Source organism: Panthera uncia, chromosome X, assembly GCF_023721935.1.
Source record: "Panthera uncia isolate 11264 chromosome X, Puncia_PCG_1.0, whole genome shotgun sequence".
NCBI classification, from domain to species: domain Eukaryota; kingdom Metazoa; phylum Chordata; class Mammalia; order Carnivora; family Felidae; genus Panthera; species Panthera uncia.
Window position 1 is genome coordinate 6,415,165 of NC_064817.1, and position 21,644 is coordinate 6,436,808.

The following is a 21,644-nucleotide window of genomic DNA, read 5'->3' on the forward strand; positions in this document are numbered from 1 at the left end:
CACATAGGTAGGAACCTGTCGGGGACCTGGGATTTTTGTATCCAAGCGAGGCGCTTCTTCCACGCTGGCTGTTCTGTTTGCCCGTGGATGGAAATTCAGGGAGAGCCTAGGTGACCCAGCACATCGGGGGCGAATCAGGAACTTAGAGGACAATGCTAACACGAATCAGGAACTTAGAGGGCAATGCTAACACGAACAACTATAGAAACGATTTTCAGAGCTTTTTTTTTTTGGAAAAAAAAATATAATTTGTCTTTAGCTTTCCAGATTAAAACGAGAGCTGACCCAGATGAAGCAAGAACTGCAGTACAAGGAAAAGGGGGTGGAGACCTTGCAAGAGTGAGTTGCCCGCGATGACAGAGGGGGGGTGTTCCTATGATTTGCTCTTGTGCTTGCCTGGTGGGTGCCTGGGTGTGCGTCCTGAAGCTTCACGGGCCTTCCGCTTCTATGCTTTTATTTCTGCTCATGTTTTCCCCAATCCTAAGCCTCGGAATCTTTCTTTTCCCTGAAGATACTTGGTTCCTTTAAGTAGAAATACCTGGGAAACAAGACCTTTATTTTACATTTATGCGCATTCTCTGTAGCCGCACCGTCCAGGACCCCCGTGGATGTTTAAATTTGACTTCTAGTTCTGTTGCTTTTAGTCTCAAATTGTTTTTATTTAAATTAAAGTGAACTAAAATTCAAAATTTAGAAGCCCAGTCACCTAGCCGTATCTGAAATGCTCAGCAGTCACATGTGGCCAGTGGAGATTTTCTCTACCTCGCTGCTGTTGGCACTTTGGACCAGATAACTCTGTGCATCACAGGATATTTAGCAGCGTCCCTGGCTTTGACCCCCTGGATGCCCGTAGTACCCTCCCACCTAGTTGCGACAGCCAAAACTCTCTGTAGACATTGCCAAGTGTTCCCTGGAGGGCACACGTGCCCCCGATTGAGAGCCAGAGGGCTAGCGGTGACTGCATCGGATAGAACAGATAATCGAACATTTCCATCGTCACAGAACATCCTGTGGGGCGGTCTGGTCTACAGACCTTCCTGTTGGCGTCTTTACAATTAGAACTTGGTCCCGACTAAGAGTTTGGGGGTGGATTTCTTTTTTGTGAGCTATATTAAGCCAGCAGATTCAATGAACACAAGTTATTTCATAAATGGTGTTGTTGTCCTTCTGAAAGAATTGATTTTCTTAAGAAAGAGTATTGTATGCTTACTGGTCGGTCGAGATTCAGAGCCTGGCTTCTCTTGCTGCACGTGAACACGTGCCTCACGAGACCTTCTGTGCCTGCTCTTCCCATCAGTCACTGGGGATTGTGGTAGTAGCTCAGGCTGCTATAACAAAACATCCTTGGCCGGGGAGCTTAAACAGCAGCCATTTCTTTCTCACAGTTCTGGAGGCCAGAAGTCCAAGATCAGGTCCTGGCAAATTTGGTATGTGGTGAGGGCCTGCTTCCTGCCTCCTTGCCGTGTCTTTCCGTGGTGGTGGTGGTGGTGTGGTGAGTTCTGGTCTCTAGGGTCTCTCCTCCCCTCGTGGGGGCCCCACTCACATGACCTCATCTAACTCTCGTTGCCCCCCCACCCAGAAGGCCCCATCCCCATATACCATCACATTGGGAGTTAGAGCTCACCTTGTGAATTTTGGGGAGACACGCACCTTCAGATCATTGGGCCGAATTGTCCAGAGGGCGGTGCCAGTGCCTGCTCTGGCCAGCCTTCCGTGAGTGGCAGGGATCGTGTGGTTACTGGGCCTCGTAAGGGTGGGCAGCACGTCACTCTCTTGAATCCTGTGTGCGGACGCGGTGACAGCGTGTCAGACGGGACTGATGTGTTGCTCTTGATAGGGAAGTGATACAAATGTAAGTGTCAGACAAGCATAATTATCTCAGCCTCAGATAAAGGGTAATTGCTGGGCGTGCCCAACCCTGTTGTTTAATACTGTTCAATGTTGCGATTCATCTTCTTAATCATCCAGGATCGGTTTGGTTGATGATTTATGGGCCCATTTCTTTATGAAGGACCTATTATAGGCACCAAGGCAGGCACAATAGAAAACTGAGCTGGGTCCTCCCTGGAGCCGGGTCCTGCTTGGCTTTCTCTGGCCCTGAGATGTGGCCATGCCCTCTGCAGGCCCTGCCGCATGGTGGATTTTGATAATCCCATCCACACGCTTAGTGCGGCCGGGAGTCTTTAACCTTACTGTCAGCTTTTTGCTGCTCTGCCGTTTTCCAGCTGTGCACAGTCTCGTGTGATTTCAGCCTACAGTGGGAGTTCCTTTAACGAGCCCTAGTCCATATGGCTTTTTAAAAAAGTTCTGCTTAAGCAAATCAGTCCTTCTCGGTATCGGCTACTGTCGCGTTCCTCATCTTGTCCGTTTGCTACGGCGTTTCCCGGCGCGTGAATTCGTGCTCCGTAATTTTACGCATACGGCCCAGCCAGCCTCCAGATACTCTGATGCCTGCTAGGGCGCGTCCGTGTGTGCTGTGGCCACGTTTTCCTGTGTCACTTCCGCCGAAAGGCCGGATGAGAAACGAGCAGGAGCAAATAATTTCATTTGGGAGGTCTTCTACAGTTACGAGGGCCGTCTGGCTGAATCAGAGATTGATTTCATTCTTTCCTTTGGCCACCCAGGAGCTTTCTGTCATTACCAGGGAGAATCGGGACTTCACAGTGTCTCCAGATGATACCTAACTTAATGCTAGGCATCGTGCCGGCTGGAGAGCACAGCCAGTTCAGTTCTCGCTTGTAGAGCTCTGGGGAAGGTGATAGAGGTTCGGGGTGGTTCGGGAACACTGTGAGGACACACAGGACCCCCGAGCCTCAGAGGGGAGCCTTGCCCGGCACCTTTCCCTGCCAGCCCTGGCTTCTGTAGTGGGATCGCCGGCCCGGTGCCCGTCCCTCTGGCCTCCGTCCCTCCGGCCGTCTCCGTTTCTTTATGTGAACGCGCGGGTTCCATTGCAACAGCAGCCGATGACTGAGCACTAGAAAACAAAGGTGTTGGGGCCCAGGGGACCGAGCATCTCTAGGAAGTGAATCCATCGCTTGTGGTCGAACTAATTTCAACAATAGGAAGAGGTGGCCTCGCTGTCTCCAGGTTTATTGGGTGGCGAGCAGCCAGGGCAGGCAGAGCTGTGACTTCACACCTGCGGCCGGAGCGGAGTATGGGTCGTGCTCCTAAGAAGAGAAGGGCCAGCGCTCTTTGTCTTTGCTTTCTGCTTTCCTTAGCAAGGTCTCCGTTGAGGAGTGGTGATGGTAAACGTGTCCCTGCGAAGGAGACAGTCTTCACCCCCTTCCAGAGCCCGTGAGGATGCCTGTGCTCCCCAGTGGAGGCTGGGAGAAGGTTCTGGACCTGGCCTCGGCCCTGGGGGACTCACTGCGGCTTTCCAGGTCGAGCCGCCTGGAGAGGTGGCTGCATTGTCACTACAGGCTCAGTCTGTCCTCACGGGAAGGACAGAAAACACAGGCACTCGTGCCATGCTTTACCTTTCTTCGCAAGCGAAAACTAAGCCGATAGCCTTCCTCTGAGTATACACGCTACGCGGGAGACGGAAACAGCCTCGTTCTCTTTCTGGTATTGAGGATTGACTCTTAAGTTTCCATCGAATCCTGCAGATTGGCATTATTATTAAGGACATTTGGGGAACCTTCTGGAAGCATTGATAATGGGATCGCCTCACCCCTAATACACGAGCTGTTGTACGTGAAAGGGCTTCTCGGATGTTATTACCAGCATCGATTTAAGCCAGAGACCCTAGCTTTTCCTCCAGAAAATTTTCTGCTGTTCTTGCTTCCCAGAATATCCAGTGTATTCTTTTCCAGAGCACCTCGCCAGGAGTTTAGCCGCTTATAACATTTTAAACTCTTACTTGTTTATCTTGGTGAACTTTCCTGGCTAACAAGGAAATCCATCATTATGCTTGGGTCCAAGTGAGGAAAAAAGAACCTTTTGTATTTTTTTTTCAGGTCTGTGTATGTTGTTAATTTTTGTAAATGGGAGCTGGCCACGAACACCGTCCTGGGTTAATGATAGAATAGGTACGTGCCTGTGTGGGAGCGTGTACGTGTAATGCATATAAACTTTTAACGATGGAAAACGTCAGGCGTACACAGGAGCGGAGAGAATAGTATCATGGAACCGTCCTGTGGCCTTGACCGCACTTCGGCAAAAGTCACCGCACAGGGGCCGGTCCTGTTTTGTCCGTCACCCTGCCGCACCCCTGAGACCCTCGCTGCCTTACGGAAGCAAATCCCAGAACCCTTTTGAGTCCATAAATGGCTCTTCTGAAGTTACGGATCCCTTTTGAAAACGTAGCTACAACACCTGTTCCCCACTTAACAGTCCTCTCGTAACATCGTCCCCTCTCCAGCACGTTTCCCGTTTCTCTGTTTCATTTGGTCCAGGTTCGGAGAAGCCCCACACGGTGTGTTTGGTTGGTGTGTCTGTGAATCTCTACGTCCCTGCGCTTTTTTTTCTTTCTTTCTGATGACTTATTCATTGAAGGAACTAATTCGCTTGTCCTGTAGAATGTCCCTGATACTGGATTTTGCTGCTTTGGCCCTCGCGGGCTCGCTTGACACGTTCCTCTGTCCCTTGCTACTTATGCAATCTAGTGTCATTAGTCTGTGAGTCTTGATCTGATTTGAGTTCAGGTTCTCTTTCTTTTTTTTCTGGGGGGAGGGGGAGGGGCTGGGCTGGGCAAAGTCCCATTTCCTGGGATGCGGAGATTGTTGGTGGGTCCTGGCATCATCAGCCTCATTCGCCCGTTTATAACGTTCCCCATCAGCTTTACACCTGCTGCTGTGCCCGTGTGGGTAGGAAGGCGTTCAGGATAAGTTCCCGAAAGTGGGTTTGCTGGGTCAAAGGGTAAATGCCCTGGTCGCGTTAGGAGATGTGGCCAGATCCTTCTCTTTACCACGTTGCCTCCCTGCCACTGACAGGTGAGTTTCTGTTGCCACGGCTGTGCCGACAGAATGTGTTGTCGCACTTTCGCGTTGTTGCCAGGCGCAGAGGCGGGAGAGAGTATCTCGGCGTGGTTGTCATTTGAATTTCTCTGGAGGGTCTTGCTAAAAGACGATCAGAGCAGCGTTTACGGGTAACGGAAGTCTTTTTCTAGAAAACTTGAGCTTTTCCAGTGAAAAGGCGGCTGCGCTCCCTGCCCTAAAGTTTCCGAAGGGTGTTTGGGAAAATTATCTTAATGTAACTTGTTACTCCCCTCCAGGGGCAAAGGCGGAGGGCTCAGGAGTGGCATGTGCACAGCTCCCCGAACGGGTGATGTACAAGAATGCGCTGAGTGTGCCAGTGGGTGTGGGAGAGTTCCTTCTCTAGTTATTCTAGATCTCCTGGAGATCTGGAACGTACCTCGTGTTAGATTCCCAGTTGTCCTGCAGCCAGAAAGCTCATTTAACGTTGCTTCACCCTGAGTTTCCCACGCTTACGTGCCGTTAAAGCCTTTTTTTCTACCGAGACACCCGTGAGGTCCCCGAGAGCTGGTGTGACAGCCCGAGACGCTTTGGCAGGGGGCACTGTCCTGCCCACCTTTTTACCACCCGTTGTTCTTGGTGTGCCGTTATCACACCTGACCCCCGTTCCCTTCTCCCAGCTTCTAGCACGGTGGCTGTTACGGCTCACCGTTCTCACGCTGTGGCCGTGGGGACTTTTCAAATGCTGTCTGTGCTTGTGGTTCTCCGGGGCTTTCTCTCTCACTTAGAATACAGTCTCCTGGATGATCTGGCCCCTGTCCTGACCTCGTTTCCCCCAGTGTCACCCCCACTCCTCTGTGTCTACCCCTTGACCACCCTGCTGGCTCTCCCCACTGGAACTTGCAGCCCCCTGTCCCTGGAACACTCTTTCCCCCAAATTCTACTTGCCTGCCTGTTCCCTCCTTTCTGTAGTTTTCTGGACAAATGGTGTCTTGCCAAGACCCTTGGCTGACCACTGGACCTAAAAAGGAGCCCTTTCCGTCACACTCTGTCCCGGAACCTGGCTTTGTTTTCCTTAAAACGCCGATCGCTGCCTGCCCTAATGATTTATTTTTTGTGGTCTCTCTTCTTGACTCGCATCGTGCCACATGGGAACAAGGACTCTGCCTTGTTCCCTGCTGGGTCCTCAGGACCCAGACGCTTCAGGCACAGGGCAGGGCTGAGTGGCACGAGTGGACCCGGCCCTGGGTGCTGTGCGGAGTGGCTGATGTCGCCGCTCCTGCCCGCTGGGAGCTGTGACGCGGTTCGCGTCACTGCTGGACACTGGCACCCTCTGGGCTGCCTGGACCACCGGAGGACTGTGTACATCGGCCCGGTCACCTTCTTATTAACCGCCCTCCGGCACTACCTTGTCGTCTACGCGCCGTGCTCTGTTGTGTTTTAAGAAATCCTGTTCCTCATTCCTGCTGTTGACATCACAGAGAGGGGCTCACGAAATATTCCAACGACCAGTTTCCAGGGGGCACATTCTTCGCCACGGGTTACCGTTTTCTCTTCGAGCCTCGTAATTGCTTGATGAACGTCTTCCCGTTTGGGCGGTGTGCGCAAAGTGAAAGCCACGTGTCTCAGACAAGAGTGACTGCACGCTCCCGAGCAGTCTGTACTAGAAGGATGCGGTATTAGATATGGGAATGAGCGTTCTCTCTCCAAGGGGATTTAGCGTTTTCACAAGAGAATGGGATCGTTCACAGTTGGAACAGGCTGAGGCCGACAGTTTCCCAGTAACATAGCCCGTCAGGTACAGCCCGTGCGGAAGCCCGGCACCGCTCAGGTAACTGGAAAGCGTGCAGCAGCGGGGCGGAAACAAAAAGAACATTGTTCCTGGTCGCGGGACAGGTCTGCTGCTGCACACAGGCCCTGCTGTTGATAGAAAGCTGCCGGAAGCTGTCTGAGGTCCCTTCAGGGCCCCTTGCCAGAGCCGGTGATGTAAAAGGTGGAGTCGTAACAAAACTCCTCATTCTTTTGGGTTGTAATGTGTGGTATTAACATGGAATATCTTCAGCGGCCTGGCAGCCCTTTTCTTCCAGGCTGTGGGTTGAAGGAGCCATTTGGTTTTGCGTTTGCCGGTGCGGTTCTCTTGACGTCTTAAATCCAACAACAGACACGGAAACCAGGGTAGTAGGAGGTGGAGGTTCATAGATGCTCTGAAATGCCTTCTCACCCGTACTGCTGTCATCGCCTGAAGGTGCACCTTCTCCTTTTCCCTCTAACCCTTTCTTTCAAAAGGAGACCCTGGAGGGCACCGGTTTACTTTGGGACCACATCTGACTGGCTGTGGGGGTGGCCTTCGGCTGTGACACAGTGTGAATTTGGAGGCCTTGACTCTGAGCGTATTGCTAGCCCAGTGATGAAGAGGCTGAGAGCCGGTGTGAGCGGCCCTGGTGTGAACTTCACCGTGCCTCTTACTGGCTGCGTGACCCTGAGCAAGTCACTTAACCTCCCCGAGGCTGCTTCAAGATGTTGGAACGTGGAGACTGTGGTCTGGGTACTGGATTTTTTTTTTACACTGTGCCTCAGTCCATTTGGGCTGCTAAAGCAAAATACCACAGACTGGGTGGCTTATAAACAATAGAAATTTATTTCTTAAAGTTCCAGAGCCCGGAAGTCCCAGATCAAGGTGCCAGCCTGGTCGGCCTCTGTGTAGCCACCGTCTTGCTGTGGCGTCACAGGACGGAAGGGGCAGGGAGCTCTATGGGGGTCTCCTTTATTAGAGCACTGATCCCACCGATCCCAGTCATGGGGGCTTCTCCCTCATGACCTCATCGCCTCCCAAAGGCCCCACCTCTTAACACCATCCCCCTGGGGGTCAGGATCCCAGCATGTGAAGGGGGGTGCGTAAACATTCAGATCATAGCACCGGGCGTCCTAACTTAAGTTTTTACCTTTTGTTGACAGTTACCACTTTTCTGTCATTTTATTTGAGACGTATCCGCACTCTCTTGGGCTCTTGATTAAAATTAAAAAAAGAAAAAGACAGTTCCTTGGCAGTCACAGATGTTACGATCTTCTTTATGAAATGGAGTATATTGGTATTTTAGAAAATACCAAATCACTGACCACATCCTCTGAATTTGACCAAAGTTCTAGGGGGAATTGGAGCAAAGGGAGAAAACTCCCAAAGAAATGAATTTTGCAGATGGGAAGGAAGGGGTTTCCTACCCTTTGAAGTTTTTATTAGATGAAATTTATCATCGTTGAAAAATGGAAGTGGTTGGGATTCTGTGAAGCCTTGCCTGCCCTTAGAAAAGCATATGGGACCGACCTTGGCCGCTCTGAGCAGGAGTATGCCTGTGGGATCAAGGGGGCAGCACTGTACTTGGCGATCCGACACAGGCTTGAGAATTGGGAGACGTGGGTTCGAAACACTGCGGCTCTGCCGGATCTTAGCTTGTCATCTGGGGCCACGGAGGTCATCTCTCTGAGCCTCAGGTTTTTCATTATAAAATCTGAGAGGGTTATGCTTCCCTCATAAAGCTGCTGAGGGGACTCAACGAGGTGACAGACGCCAAACGTGCAGGAAGACCCTGGTGCCTAGTAGGTGCTTGGCACGTTCAACTATTGTAATGTACTAGTTCTATAATTATATAGTGTAATCAAATAATATATACCGGATAGAGTGTTTACCTAAGGTTATATTTGCATAATACATAATGACCCTTTTAGATGATTGTATGTTCTGTTCTATAACATTAATATTGACATACAGTTGTGAAATATGATGCACAATACAATAATGGTATATAACTGTTTTTAAATAACAGTATTCTCTCTGAAATACCAGGACTTCAAGATCATGTTCCCTAATAGCTTTCGCACTTTTTTAACAGCGGAATCTTTTTCCTTTCCCTTTCCTGCACATGACATCTTCTATGGAACCAACCAGAATGTCTGAGACGGAGCAAAGGGGAGGTGCTCGCTGAAGCAGGGGTGAGGGTCCTCGAGCCCTAGACGGGCCCTCCCTGTAGCCGCTCCTGCTCCCCGCGCCGGACACCCTTGGCACAGAGCGGAGACAGCTGTTCTAGGCCAATCTGCATTCTTTTCGAGGTCCCAGAGCCACTTGGGTATAGCCAAGGCCAGAGCGCAGGTCCGTGGCCTTGAAGTTGAACTTCCGTTCTCCCAGGTGCTGTGCAGCGTCCGCCGGCGGCATGAATTACGGGGCTGCCGATCCCTCTTCCTGAGGGAATTGCGGCCTGTTTTCCTATGTGTGGCAGCCGTTCCCGTCATGGGGCCTGGTGCCTTGACGGGCTGCTGGCTCAGCCCCTGGGTTTACTGATGTGATGGCCACGCGCAGGCGTTCTTGCTACTGAAAGCCGTAAGGAAGTCACAACACTTACGTATAAAGCTGGAGCTGACATGCGTAGGGTCTCACATCACAGCCTTAGCGCCGGGAGCGTGTGTCTGTACTTCTGTGGCTGTTTGATTAGCTTTGATTTTCAAGCACTTGAAAACATTGTGCTCGGTGCAGTGGAGTTCATTTCTCCACGGGGGTGTCGGCGTCAGGCGAGGATCTATTTGCTGCGTTTTTCGTTCTGGAGCAGTCGACCTGGTTAGCAGAGGCGCTGGGCATTGACTGTTACAGGGAAGTCAGACTTGCCCGGCCTTGGTGTTTTGTCTGAGAACGATGGAACCCTTCTACCGACTTCATGAGCCTCTGCGGGTTGTTGGCTGTGACATTAAATGAGATGTATTGGAAAGCCTTTTATCAGAGGATCAGTGCCAGGAGACCCTGTTACGTAAACGACTCTGGCTTTTCCCTGCAAGAAAAACCGGGCCACTTCAGCGGATGTGGTGCTGTGAGATGGACGGCCTCTTATTTCCGCCCTCTATTGGAGACCCTTGGTTCTCTGGAGAACAGCTGAAATGGGAAAACGCGTGGCCAGGCCCTGCTGGGATGGAAGCGTGTCACCCCTGGATGGGTGGGGGCCCGTGGCGTTGACTCCGTGAAAGAGAACTCAGGGCCAGGTTTCGTAAATACGTGATTTGCAGCTGATGCAGTGCCAGCAGTGGCCGTGGAGCCCTGAAGCCCGGTTCCAAAGGGAGGGAATGGCTTCCTGCCTTGGTGTATTTGTCCTTCTCTTATTCCAAGGGTCGTGAGAGCTCAGATCAACTCCGGGCCTAAAGAACCAGAGTTGGTGAATTATTTACTTTTTCTCCCATGAATACACAGATTCAGTGTTATCCTGACGATAATAATAATCACCGCTAACATTACACGCCTGGCCTTTCCTCATTAAGTGGGGGAAACGTGAACCTGAGGTTTACAGAGGCCAAGCCGCTTGCCCAGGGTCCCGCTGTAGTGCTGCAGCGTCACTGGTCCTCACCAGTGTGCCAGGATGCTTTCGTGAGCGGAAAACCGGCGAGTTTGGGCTGGCCGTTAAGGATCCAGATTTTCCGGTAACGTGGGGAAGAACGGTGTCGAACCGGAACCTGCGTAATGGTGGGTCTGGAATCTGAAAGGCATGCTAACTACTTTCAAGCGCGGAGTTCGTGCCCCTTTCTGGATCAGAGTATTCCAACTGCTTTAGCCCTGCGGGTTTCCAAGCCTCAAGACTTAGGTAAGGGAGGCGAGACAAAGGACGTGCTGTATGCGGGAGGCGGCCTGCTTTGTGGAGGCCAGAGCCAGGCCTAGTCTCTCGGTCAGCGCTCTGTTTCCACCACCTGGAAGCAGGCCTTGTGTGCCTGGGGGCGGCCTGGCTGGAAGGAAGGAAGGGAAGGATAGAAGGAGGGAGGGAGGGAGGGAGGGAGTTTGGATGGATGGATGGAAGGAAGGATGGATGAATGGATGTTTGGATTGAAAGAAAGAACTGAGGAGGTGAGTAGTAAGGAGAAAGAGAGAGGGAGATCAGAACGAGAATGAGATGGAAGAAGGTAGCAGAGACAGAGTTTCCAATTTTATAGAAGGCATCGCTATTAAAAGTTCACAACATTTTGCTGTTTCCCATATGCTCTCCTTGCACACAGATGTCATTCGTATGTTTATTTAATGGACAGTTTTGACCGCTAACCCAGATGCCGGGGATAAACAAGTAAGACATAATCCCCCTCTCAGAGAGGAGTTTACCATCTCAGGATATTACTTAAGCCAGTGTTGTTGCCTGATCATTAGTAGAGGTCATGGGAATCCTGATTCGAAGGTCCTCACCTGCACTGGATGTTCCTGGAGCAAAGGAAACCGTCCACCGGCCAAGGCTCATCTCTGCGTGTTTACCACAAGCAAGAATGGTTTTATGGGATCTTTATTTCTCTTTGCCACAACGCTTTTAACCGTTTCCCACCTTTCTGTAAAGCTTTTGAGTTATGTTGTTGTTGTTGTTGTTATTGTGTAATGGAATGTTATAATCTCTTATTTTTATTTTTTAACCAGGATTGATCGTAAGATGTCAAGCACTCACACCAACTACAAGCTGGATGAGGCACAGGCCATAATGAGTGAGCTCCGGACCATCAAGAAAGCCATTTGCACAGGCGAGAAGGAGAGGCGGGACCTGATGCAGGTAGGGGCCTGGCACTCTTCAGATCCCATGTCCGTTCGTCTGCCTGCCTACGCGTCTGTCTTTTATTTAAAATTTTAGGAAAATGTGTACTTACCATATATATTATGTTATGTATGTATTATATATGCAATCCATATATTTTTAAATACATGCATATATAATACATATATGTGTATATATGTTCTTTATGTGTGTATATTTATGTATACTGTATATTAAAATGTTTTCAAATACGGGTATTAGTTATTCCTAGGGCCGCCATGACAAAGGAGCACACACTGGCATAGAACAACAGAAATTGATTCTCCCAGGGTCTGGTGGCCAGGACGCCAGAGTCAAGGTGCCGACGGGGCCCTGCCGTCTCTGAGGCGGTAGGGGAGGATCCTTCCTCACCTCTTCCAGCTTCTGGCATTCCTTGGTATCCCTCAGCTTGTAGCTGCATTGGTCCAGCCTCTGCCTTCCTCGTCACCTGGTGCTCTCCCTGTGTCCCCGCATCTAAATGGTCTCCTCTTACAAGAGTGCCAATCACTGGATTAGAACCCACTCTAATTCTGTAGCACCTCACCTTAACTTGATTCCGTCCGCAAGGACTCGATTTCCAAAGCAGCCCGCATTCCCAGATTCTTAGGACTTGAACGTAACTTTCTGGAGGACACGATTTAAGCCACAAAAATGGGTGATGCCTATTGTTCAATAATCAAAATAATTTTAAAAGTCTATGATGACAGGTCTTGCTGTTGCCTCATTCGCTTGTCTCCTGTAACTACTTTTATTAGCTTCCCGTATACCCGGCTAGTGTTTATGCAGCCGCGGGAGAGTGTGAACGCGTGTTCAGCCATCCTCACGGGGAGCTAGGACTATGCCTGCTGCTCCCCTGCCCCGGCTTCCTCACCTAACGATAACACCCCGTCTCTTTTTCCGCATCTGTCCACCACGCGCCGCTTCATTCCCTGACGTGGCCGCGAAGTACCCTACTGCGTGCGTACATTTCAGTTCCGTGGCTGCCGTCAGTGGAGCATTATATCGTGTTCTTTTTTGTTCCTCGCGCTTCTGTAGATGTTGTTATTTTTAGAAAAAGCTTGAGTGTTTGCAAATGGGTGCGCGCTGGCCTTTTTGCTTGATGCTCGGGTGCTTTCAGATGTTTCTGTTACGGCTTTCATTTCGTGTTCCACACACTGAGTACCTAGTAGGCACCGGTCTAGATTCCGCAGAACGTAGGGCATAGAAGGGCACGTGAAGCAGAGCTCAGACTCATAGGCCAAATGAGACAAGTGCACAGATAGCTGCCTTCCATGGCAGTGCTTCCTGAGGTCAAGGATCCAAGAGACTTGTCCCCACAGTGGTCACTGAGTTGCCCATTCCCGGGCCCTGCCCCGGGCCTACTAGATAAGGCTCTGGAGGTGTGGCCCACACATCTGTATTTTCACACGCCCTCTCCAGGTCACGAAAGTAAATGATCGACGGTTAGATTGTCTCCGAGCACTGGTAGCAAGAACAGCTACTGCCATTTACTGAGGCCTCTGAGTGCGGTGTCGGACAAGGTGCCGTATGGATGTCACCCATCATAATGTGAGCCTAAACCCCAGGGGCGAACCAAGCGGCATTTCGCCACGGGGGCTTGGAGGCTCTGCCCCTGGAGGTTGCGCTAACTGCTCCGCACTGGCCGATCCAGGCGTGCAGGGCGGGGGCGACCGCCCAGTTGCCTTGAGTGGGTTCCCCACTTTCGAGGCTGGAGATAGAATTTCTAGAAGAAGCTTCAGACCCCAGCATCTTCTCTGAGACGCTCCTGGGAGAGGCATGGGGAACGTCCTCTCTAGTAAAATCAAAGAAGTTGTTCTGTCTTTCTTTTATGAGCTTAATGGTACCGGCCCATTCCAAGATGCCTTTGTCTAGAGCCAGAACCAGCTACGTGTGTTATACCGCTCCTGCGGGTCCTGGTGTCCACAGCAATGTCTGCTGAAGATAAAAACGTTCAAAAGTCTTCTAAAAACTTGTAGAAAATCTCATTGCTCTTTGACTTGCACCCAAAGGGGTTACGTGTGCCAGAAGACATACTCTAGTTTTTGGCCAACTGACATCACGTGAGATGACTCTTGGTCATGTACAGTCACCTGAAAAACCAGGTTGTGAAAATACGTAAACATCATCTGGGAGTGGTTTTGCTTCTGTGTGGTTTATCAAAATCTCGAGGTGGCATTCATCTCAGACTCATTTATTGATAGAACGTTTTGGATGGCAGTGCTCCCCCCTTTTATTGAGGTACAGATGACAAAATTATATAAACTTAAGGTATACAACCTAATGATTTGATGTACATATATAACCTGGAATGATTACCATGATAAAGTTAGTTAACACATCCACCGTCTCACATAGGTACCGTGCGTGTGTGTGCGTGTGTGCGTGTGTGTGTGTGTGTTGAAACACGCTGTGTTTCCTAAAGAAGAAAAACAGTAACAGTGGTACCCCGGCAGTTGTCTACGTTATCCACATGCTGGCAGGGGGACTCGGTCACAGGGGGACGTAAATGACGAAGAATTGTATTAAAGGTGCACGTGGCGGTAGACTTGGCTTCTCCACCTGGTGGGGGAGGGGTGGGGTGGGCCGGGGCCAGGGGCGGCCCTCAGCGGGAAGGGAAGCGTCACCACCTCTGTTCAGGCGGCTCGTTTCCTTCTCTTCCAGAGCCTGGCCAAGCTGACCGACGGCTTCAGGAATAGCTTTTCTCTCACCGACCCTCTGCCGGAGTTCCCTCACAATCCAGGTGTGCTTGGCGATTCTTTACCTCAACAGTTCTGCGACGCTGGGTCTCAGACCGACATCGTTGGAGAGGTATGCCAGGAACCGGGGGCTGGGGTGGAGGGGAGGGCCGAATGTGCCAGGAGAGGAAAGAGCCGCCTTCGCGGTGCCGTCACTCGTCACTCGTTTGTTTTCCTCTGCCACTTTCTCTTCAGAGATGTTTTGGCTTTTGTGCCATTGCGTTGGAGGAAAAAAATCCAGCTGTGAAGGTCCCAGGGCCTGGAAGGCAATCGAATTGCTTATTACCTCTCTCCTTGTGATTCTTTAAAATGGCAGAATCCTTTTGAGAATTGAATTTAGGTGTGTTTTTAACAGACATATGATATCTTACAGCAGGGATCAGCTAACTTTTTCTGTAAAGGCCCAGATAGTAAATATTAAATTTTTTTTTAATGTTTATTTACTTTTTATTTTTTAACCAGGTTTTTTTAACATTTTTTATTTATTTTTGGGACAGAGAGAGACAGAGCATGAACGGGGGAGGGGCAGAGAGAGAGGGAGACACAGAATCGGAAACAGGCTCCAGGCTCCGAGCCATCAGCCCAGAGCCTGACGCGGGGCTCGAACTCACGGACCGCGAGATCGTGACCTGGCTGAAGTCGGACGCTTAACCGACTGCGCCACCCAGGCGCCCCTAATGTTTATTTACTTTTGAGAGAGAGAGAGAGAGACAGAGCGTGAGCAGGGGAGGAGCAGAGAGAGAGAGGGAGACACAGAACCTGAAGCAGGCTCTAGGCTCCAGGCTGTCAGCACAGAGCCCGATGCGGGGCTCGAACTCGGGAACAAGATCGTGACCTGAGCCGAAGTCGGACGCTTAACCGACTGAGCCACCCAGGCACCCCTAGATAGTAAATATTTTAGACCTTTGCCATAACTATCCAACTGTGTTGTTAGAATGCAAAAGCAGCCATAGGCAGTGTGCGAACAAATGGGCAGGGCTGTGTTCCAATAAAGCTTTATTTTTAAAAACAGGATTGGATCTGGCCTGCGGGGGCCATAGTTTACCGATCGTTGGCTTCGCCCAGTGATTTTCCGAGGCTTTGTGGCTGTAGCACCCTTGGGTTATACTTTGATGCTATTTCTTATTCTTCTAAAAGAATGTCAGGAAATTGAATTGAATCAAAATTAATTTTGGTTGGGACTTGGAAGAATTTCATAAGGCCCCTTTTGGCAATTAGTGAAGCTTTGAGTTAGCCACAAAAACAAAGTTGGCAGTCATCATCTGAAGCAGGGTGGTGAATGCTTAAAGACACTCCTGTTGTAATGTTATTGAGTGAAGTTTATTACAAATGGAAAACAAATTGAAAAAAAAAAGATGGCTTCTTTTTCTTAGAGCTTATTAAGTAAAGATGAGACATCAATGGAATGTGGAATGCCCTCCCCAAAATTACATAAAGAAAAGGAAACAAGGGGAAAAGACCATTGACAAAAACTCTGGGTTTTAAATAATTAACTAATATTTTGAAATTTAGGCAAATAGTATCTCTTTGAGAGTGCTATGGTAAATAATGACTCTTTGTCCTGGACGTCCCAGAACAGCCCTATTTTCAATTTTCCCCTCCTTGCTTTTAAAAGTCTGCGTAGACGTTTTTGACCAGGCAATTTTGGTTTTAAAGGATAGGGTCACCATCTATATAAAGACACACAGAAAAGAATCTGTAAGTCAGAAATGCCTGCTATTTTTGCCTAAAGGGTTTGGTGTGCAGGAAAGAAAGAAGTACAAGACTCATTGAATTCCATGAATAATTGCCGTTATCATAGGGTAGGATTAGAATTTAGAGATTCGACTAGTTTGGAAGAAACAAAGGTTCTCTAATGATTAGGTAAGACTTTCTGAAAATATCAGGTGGGGAGTGGCTGGTCATGCCGTTGCAGTAACTCAAGGAGTAAATTGTTATCGTTTGTGAGTTTACTGGGGCTGGCCCTGGACTGACCGCTTCATGGCTGTTACCTTATTAGTTGTTTCCATATACTTTTGATAGACGAGGGGATCAGGTGCTGAGTCAGCTAAGGTCATGTAGCCAGGGCTGGCTGGGTTTGAATCAACATTTCTGATGTCTAAACCCCTGTTTATATCATGTCGTTATAAAAAAGGATATTGAAAGGCCGTAATTGGATTGGTGGGCTATTACTGCCTAACAGATTACTCCAAAATGTAGCATCTTAAAACATCACACTTCGATTATCTCAGACTTCTACTGTGGGTCAGGAGTCTGGGTGGGCCCTCTGCTTCAGCGGCTCTCACGAAACTGCAATCAAGGCATCGGCCAGGGCTGCAGTCTCATCCAAGGACTTGACTGGGGAAGAGGCCACTTTGAAGCTCACGTGATTGTTGACAGGATTCACTTCCCCACGGGTCGTGGGACAGAGGGTTTTGCTTCTTTGCCGTATGGACCTCTCTGGCACCATAGCTTGCTTCATCAAAGTGTGCAAGCTGAGAGAGTCTGCCAGCAAGATGGAAGTCACTGTCTTCTGTAACCTGGTCACAGAAATGGCTTCTCATCATCTCTGTTGTATTCTATTGGTAATCGTGGCTCTAGAGCACTCTCAAGGGGCTCACACGTGGGGCAAATCCCAAGAGGTGGAGACTACTGGGCACCATCTTAGACGTCTGCGTACTTGGCTTAGTTATCAATTTGGGTCATCAGTTTTGTGGGATGGGTGTGGACATAATTGGCTATGCTTTTTGACCCCAGGACTTTGCAAACACAGATGTATACACGCTGCAGGCCTAATGCCGGGATTCGACGGTTGGGGTACATGCTACGTAGGAACTGTGAAGCAGGAACCTGCTGAATCCATTGGGTCGTAGGTTTTTCCTTTTTTGACCAAGATGTCCATTTTGTTCTCAAAGAAGAGTGCAAAAACAGAGCTTAGAGATCTACAGGAGCATCAAGAACAGGTTGAAGAAATATCTGTTGGTCTTGATGATGGGTCAGCTGCAGGAGTCTCCGACAAACAAGGTGGTGAGGTGACATGTAGCTCGTTTCCAGCGTAGATGGCTTCTGGAGATGTGACGTCAAAGCATAGGAGTGTGTGTATGTGTGTGTGTGTGTGTGTGTGTGTTGAGGAAACCGTGGGGAGGCTGTAAAATGTGTAAAATTATGACACATCTCATCGGAGAATGCTCAGCCCCTCATAAGGCATTTCTTCCATCTCGCCATTCGAGACGATGAAGATAAAGACATTCCTATTGATGTGTATCAACACTGGTATCGATAAATTCATCACTAATCATTCAGATAGAATATTTTCAAATATTTGCTGGCATGACGTTATTTAAAAAAATGACTTGGAGGCTATGGTCTAGTTAAGGTCAGATCTACAGAGAGGATCGGTTTCATGAATTGGTGTCATAGATTTCCAGGAATGAAAGAAGTGACCAAGGTGAGCTACGATTACCTCCCATACAGGTCTTTTTTTGTTTTGTTTTAGGAATTTGTTTTGTTCGGTGTAATTGGTAAGAAAATAAGAACAACTAATGATCATGTCAGGGCACCACATTTCAATTTTAACTCCTAAGGTGATGTGCCCCGATCCAGGCTTTTCCAGACCTTGCTTTATTTCCTTTTGACCTTGAACTCTTTAACATGCCATGTGACACTAGAAGGAGTCCTGTAGCCCATGCCTAACACAGCTAAGTCCGTCGTCTTCCGATCGTGTGACTTCTCAGGAGAACATCGTTATTCTGCATTTATTGAAGAATGACAAAATGTACTGTACAAAGTGGGACAGACGTTTATGCCTTTGTATCAACTTTTACTAAGGAATTCCCTATTTTGTTTTTTAAACTTAATTTGTTGTTAAGAATTATACAATAGATGAACACACTTCCACTGTTAAAAAATACAGACCCACCAGTGTTTGAAAAGCAGAGCTTCCCAGCCCCACGCCCAGCTTCTAGCAACCAGAGGTGACAGCTAAGTATTATTTGGTGTGTTTCCTTCCAGACCCTTGAAAAGGGGACATTTGTTTTCTTTTTTGAGAGAGAGAGAGAGAGAGAGAGAGAGAGAGAGAGCGATCAAGCACGAGTGGGGGAGGGGCAGAGAGAGAGAGAGAGAGAGGGAGGGAGAATCCCAAGCAGGCTCTGCACTGTCAGCAGAGCCCGACGTGGGGCTCAAACTCACAAACTGTGAGATCATGACCTGAGCTGAAGTCTGATGCTTAACCGACTGAGTCCCCCCAGGCGTCCCGAAAAGTGGAAATTTAAAGACAAAATAAGATCTTCTTCACTGTTGCTAAAAGTTGAAATGAATTTTCTATTTTGAAAATATGTTTTAATATGTTTCCCCCCCCCCCTTTTTTTTTCCTTCTGTTCCGGAAAGTTTGTCTTTGATGATAAGACAAGACTTGTAGACCGAGTCAGGCTTAATTGGCAGTATGAGGAAGCCAGAAAGAGGTAAGAAGCTCCTTTTTCCAATCTTGCCTTCTGCTTCCTTCCTTTCTCCCATGGAAAGAGGTTTTGTGGAACTCCAGTGTGGGATCATCCACTTTTTCTCAGAAAGCAGTGTCTGATAGAATATAAAATCAAAGATCTTCCTTTCTGTGGAAGCTTCCTAATACCCACAACAGAATTTCATATGCATTTAAAATGTGAAACGGTCACTCTTGTGAACAGTTATAAAGCCATGATTTAATAAAGACAGAGACACCCGGCTCCCGCCCTCCCTGCCTTCCCACCAAGGCTTCAACACAATCGCCTTGTCTTTTATATGTGCCCTTTCCGACTCCGTAGGTTAATGGAGAAAGCCACGCATCTTGGTGTAAAAGACGGGTTAATAAGGACTAGGTCAGCACGCGCTGGCGGCCCCCGGTCTGTTTGGATTTCGATAGAACCGAAGCGTAGCCACTTTCGTTGACCTTTGCTGTAAATCATCTGCCCTCTGAAAATTGAGACTCGACCCTGTCTGTACATTTTCAAAATTCATCTTTCTGTCCCCCTGTCCCAGTCCTAACCGTAGCCAGGGGCAGGATTGAGAGGCAGCGTGCAGTCCTCACAGGCAGGCAGGGTTTTTAGCACGTCATACCCCTCCCCATGTCCCCAGGACCCCGTTTTCTATATTCTGACCCTGCCGTGGCTTTTGTGTCCTCTTTTTAGACACTTTCTCTCTTTTGTGTCTTTTGAAAAGAGCCTTAAAACCAAATCATTTCCAAATCTGTGCTTCGGAAAGCTACAAAGCATATCGTTTTGAAAAAAAGTTTCTTGAGTCACATGCGAACTGTTTTCTTGGAGGGTGGGGGAGAAGGAGCGGAATGCCCGGTGGGATGAGGGAGTCCTTTCTGGAAGGGAAATAGTTGGGTCTGCTCGATCGACTGTATCATTCCTGATGTCTGGTAATCCACTTGGTTGCCTTTGTAGAAAATGTAAAAATAGCAACCAAAGCAGATCAGATGACTCCCCTGCTAGAGAGCCTGACACGGGCCTTCTGTTTGCTCGGAGCTCTGACACCCGGCTCTCCCTGGCTTCCCCCCTCGCATGTGCAGTGGGCTTTATGTTTCCACACGGACTGCCGCCAGATCCGTTCAGCCGTGCTGCTGGGCTCCGTGGCCGTATTGTCCATCTACCGCGCGTTCCTGCTCTTGAGGTCGCTGCCGTCTGTCAGGGGCTGTTGTCCCCGTGGAATGTTCCTCTGCTCATTCTTGCATGTTTCTACTGGACTGCGCAGTGTGGGTGCTTGGAATTTGCTGCGCTGTTTTAAAATGCAGAAAATAGAAGGTTGCTACACTTAGGAACTTAATTGTTACGTGCTTTGCTGTGACATTTTCTCAACATAGCAAGTGATTTTTTTTGTTTTCTAGAGATAGCATCGGTACACAGGGAGTCACCTTTTAAATGTTGAGATAATACATTTGGGCAAAAAGGCAAGTATTTAAGGCAGATATGCAGGGGAGGACACTGCATTTCATCAATATCTTTTAAATGAAAGTAATATTTCAAGGTTGCCAGAACCTTGTTAGGAAACGCACTGCAGCTATGGGGGTGGGGGGTGGAGTCCTGCCCTGGGTGCTTCAGCCTTTGTGGGACAGTGAGGGCTTCTTGGGAACGCCTTTCTGGGCTGCACTGGCACCATTTACGCGAGGACCTCCTGGGCTGGCTTGCACGAGCGCTGCCTGTCTTCCCTCTAGCACAGGGGTTCCCAGCTCGGGGGCGGGGGACCCTTTACCCCCAGGGGACTTCTGGCCCTGTCTTGAGGCATTTGTGGTTGTCACGACTGTGGGGGACCTGCTATCGGCATCCAGTCGGCGGGGCCCAGGCCTGTCACTCCATCATCCTACGGCGCACGGGCCGGACCCACACAAAGCATGATCCCTGCCGTGTGTCCCCAGTGCCGAGGCCAAGAAACCCTTCTCTGTGCTGGAGGACTGCGATGTCTTAGCGGGGCCACGCCTGTGGTCTGCGTGGGTGACCCCGGGAGCTCCAGTGGGTAGAGAAGCCGCTGGGAGAATGGGAGATCGTACTTCTTTCTACCCGGCACCTGCCCTGTTCGGGGCATTTCCAAACAATTGTGTGGTGTATGTGATGCGATTGCATATGGTCTTTAACCTATTTGGGAGATAAACTCCTCCCCAGCTAACAGAAATCTGTGAGTTTATCAGCGGCTCTGCCTGGGGGTGAGGACCTCCCCCCAACCCACCGGGCAGTACCTGCTGGGGCTGCGCGTGCGTGTGTGCGTGAACATATGCGTACACGCGCCAGAGCCAGAAACACATGCCCGTGTATGCTTGTACGTGATGTCCGCATATACCACAGGCATGCTTACATACGTGCACGCACACTTGTATTTTCCTCTTTGTTTTTATTACAAAAACAATACATGAATACATCGTTTTTGTCAAAGGCGCAATCAATAAATAGAGACCAGCTGTTTTTCCCTTCTCTAATCCCACTTCCTACCATTAATGGTTTGACGTGAAACCTTCCAGGCTTTTATCTAAACATTGAAATCAATTAAGCCCAGCATAGTTAAATATGGTACGTGATGCATAGCTTAGGAGGCATAGCCATCACTCTGCGGCTAGACGTCTTCGATGGCTGCAGTTTTCCCTTTCCACAAACTGCATGTCTTTTTGTGGGCCCCAGCCTTGCAGGAATGACGGTTCCCGTGGACCGAGACTCAGCAATGAGATGCGTGGGTCTAAAGGCACGTACGCCGAAAGTTTTGCACTGCTGCGAATGGCGATTGAGAGCCCTGATTCTCACATGCGTTTAGCATCATGAAACGTCTTCATTTCTTGTCAGTTTTCCTAGAGTGATGGGCGGAGACGTCCTCCCAGCTGCCATGCGCTTCTCCCTGGTGTGGACGGTGCGTTTCCTGGTGCGGTTCAGCATACTCTTGTGTAGCCTTTGGTCATTTCAGTTGCTCTGTCGGAATTTTTTTCC

General features: G+C 49.3%; 1 protein-coding gene across 1 annotated transcript in view; it reads left to right on the forward strand.

The window, feature by feature from the left end:
- The window catches only part of WWC3 (WWC family member 3), a 118,404-nt gene that overhangs the window by 59,516 nt on the left and 37,244 nt on the right, over positions 1-21,644 (forward strand). Inside the window, exons 6-9 of the mRNA XM_049644875.1 lie at positions 260-339; positions 11,338-11,467; positions 14,150-14,296; positions 18,589-18,662. Coding sequence (XP_049500832.1) covers positions 260-339; positions 11,338-11,467; positions 14,150-14,296; positions 18,589-18,662 — 431 coding nt within the window. The remainder of the gene's footprint in view (positions 1-259; positions 340-11,337; positions 11,468-14,149; positions 14,297-18,588; positions 18,663-21,644) is intronic.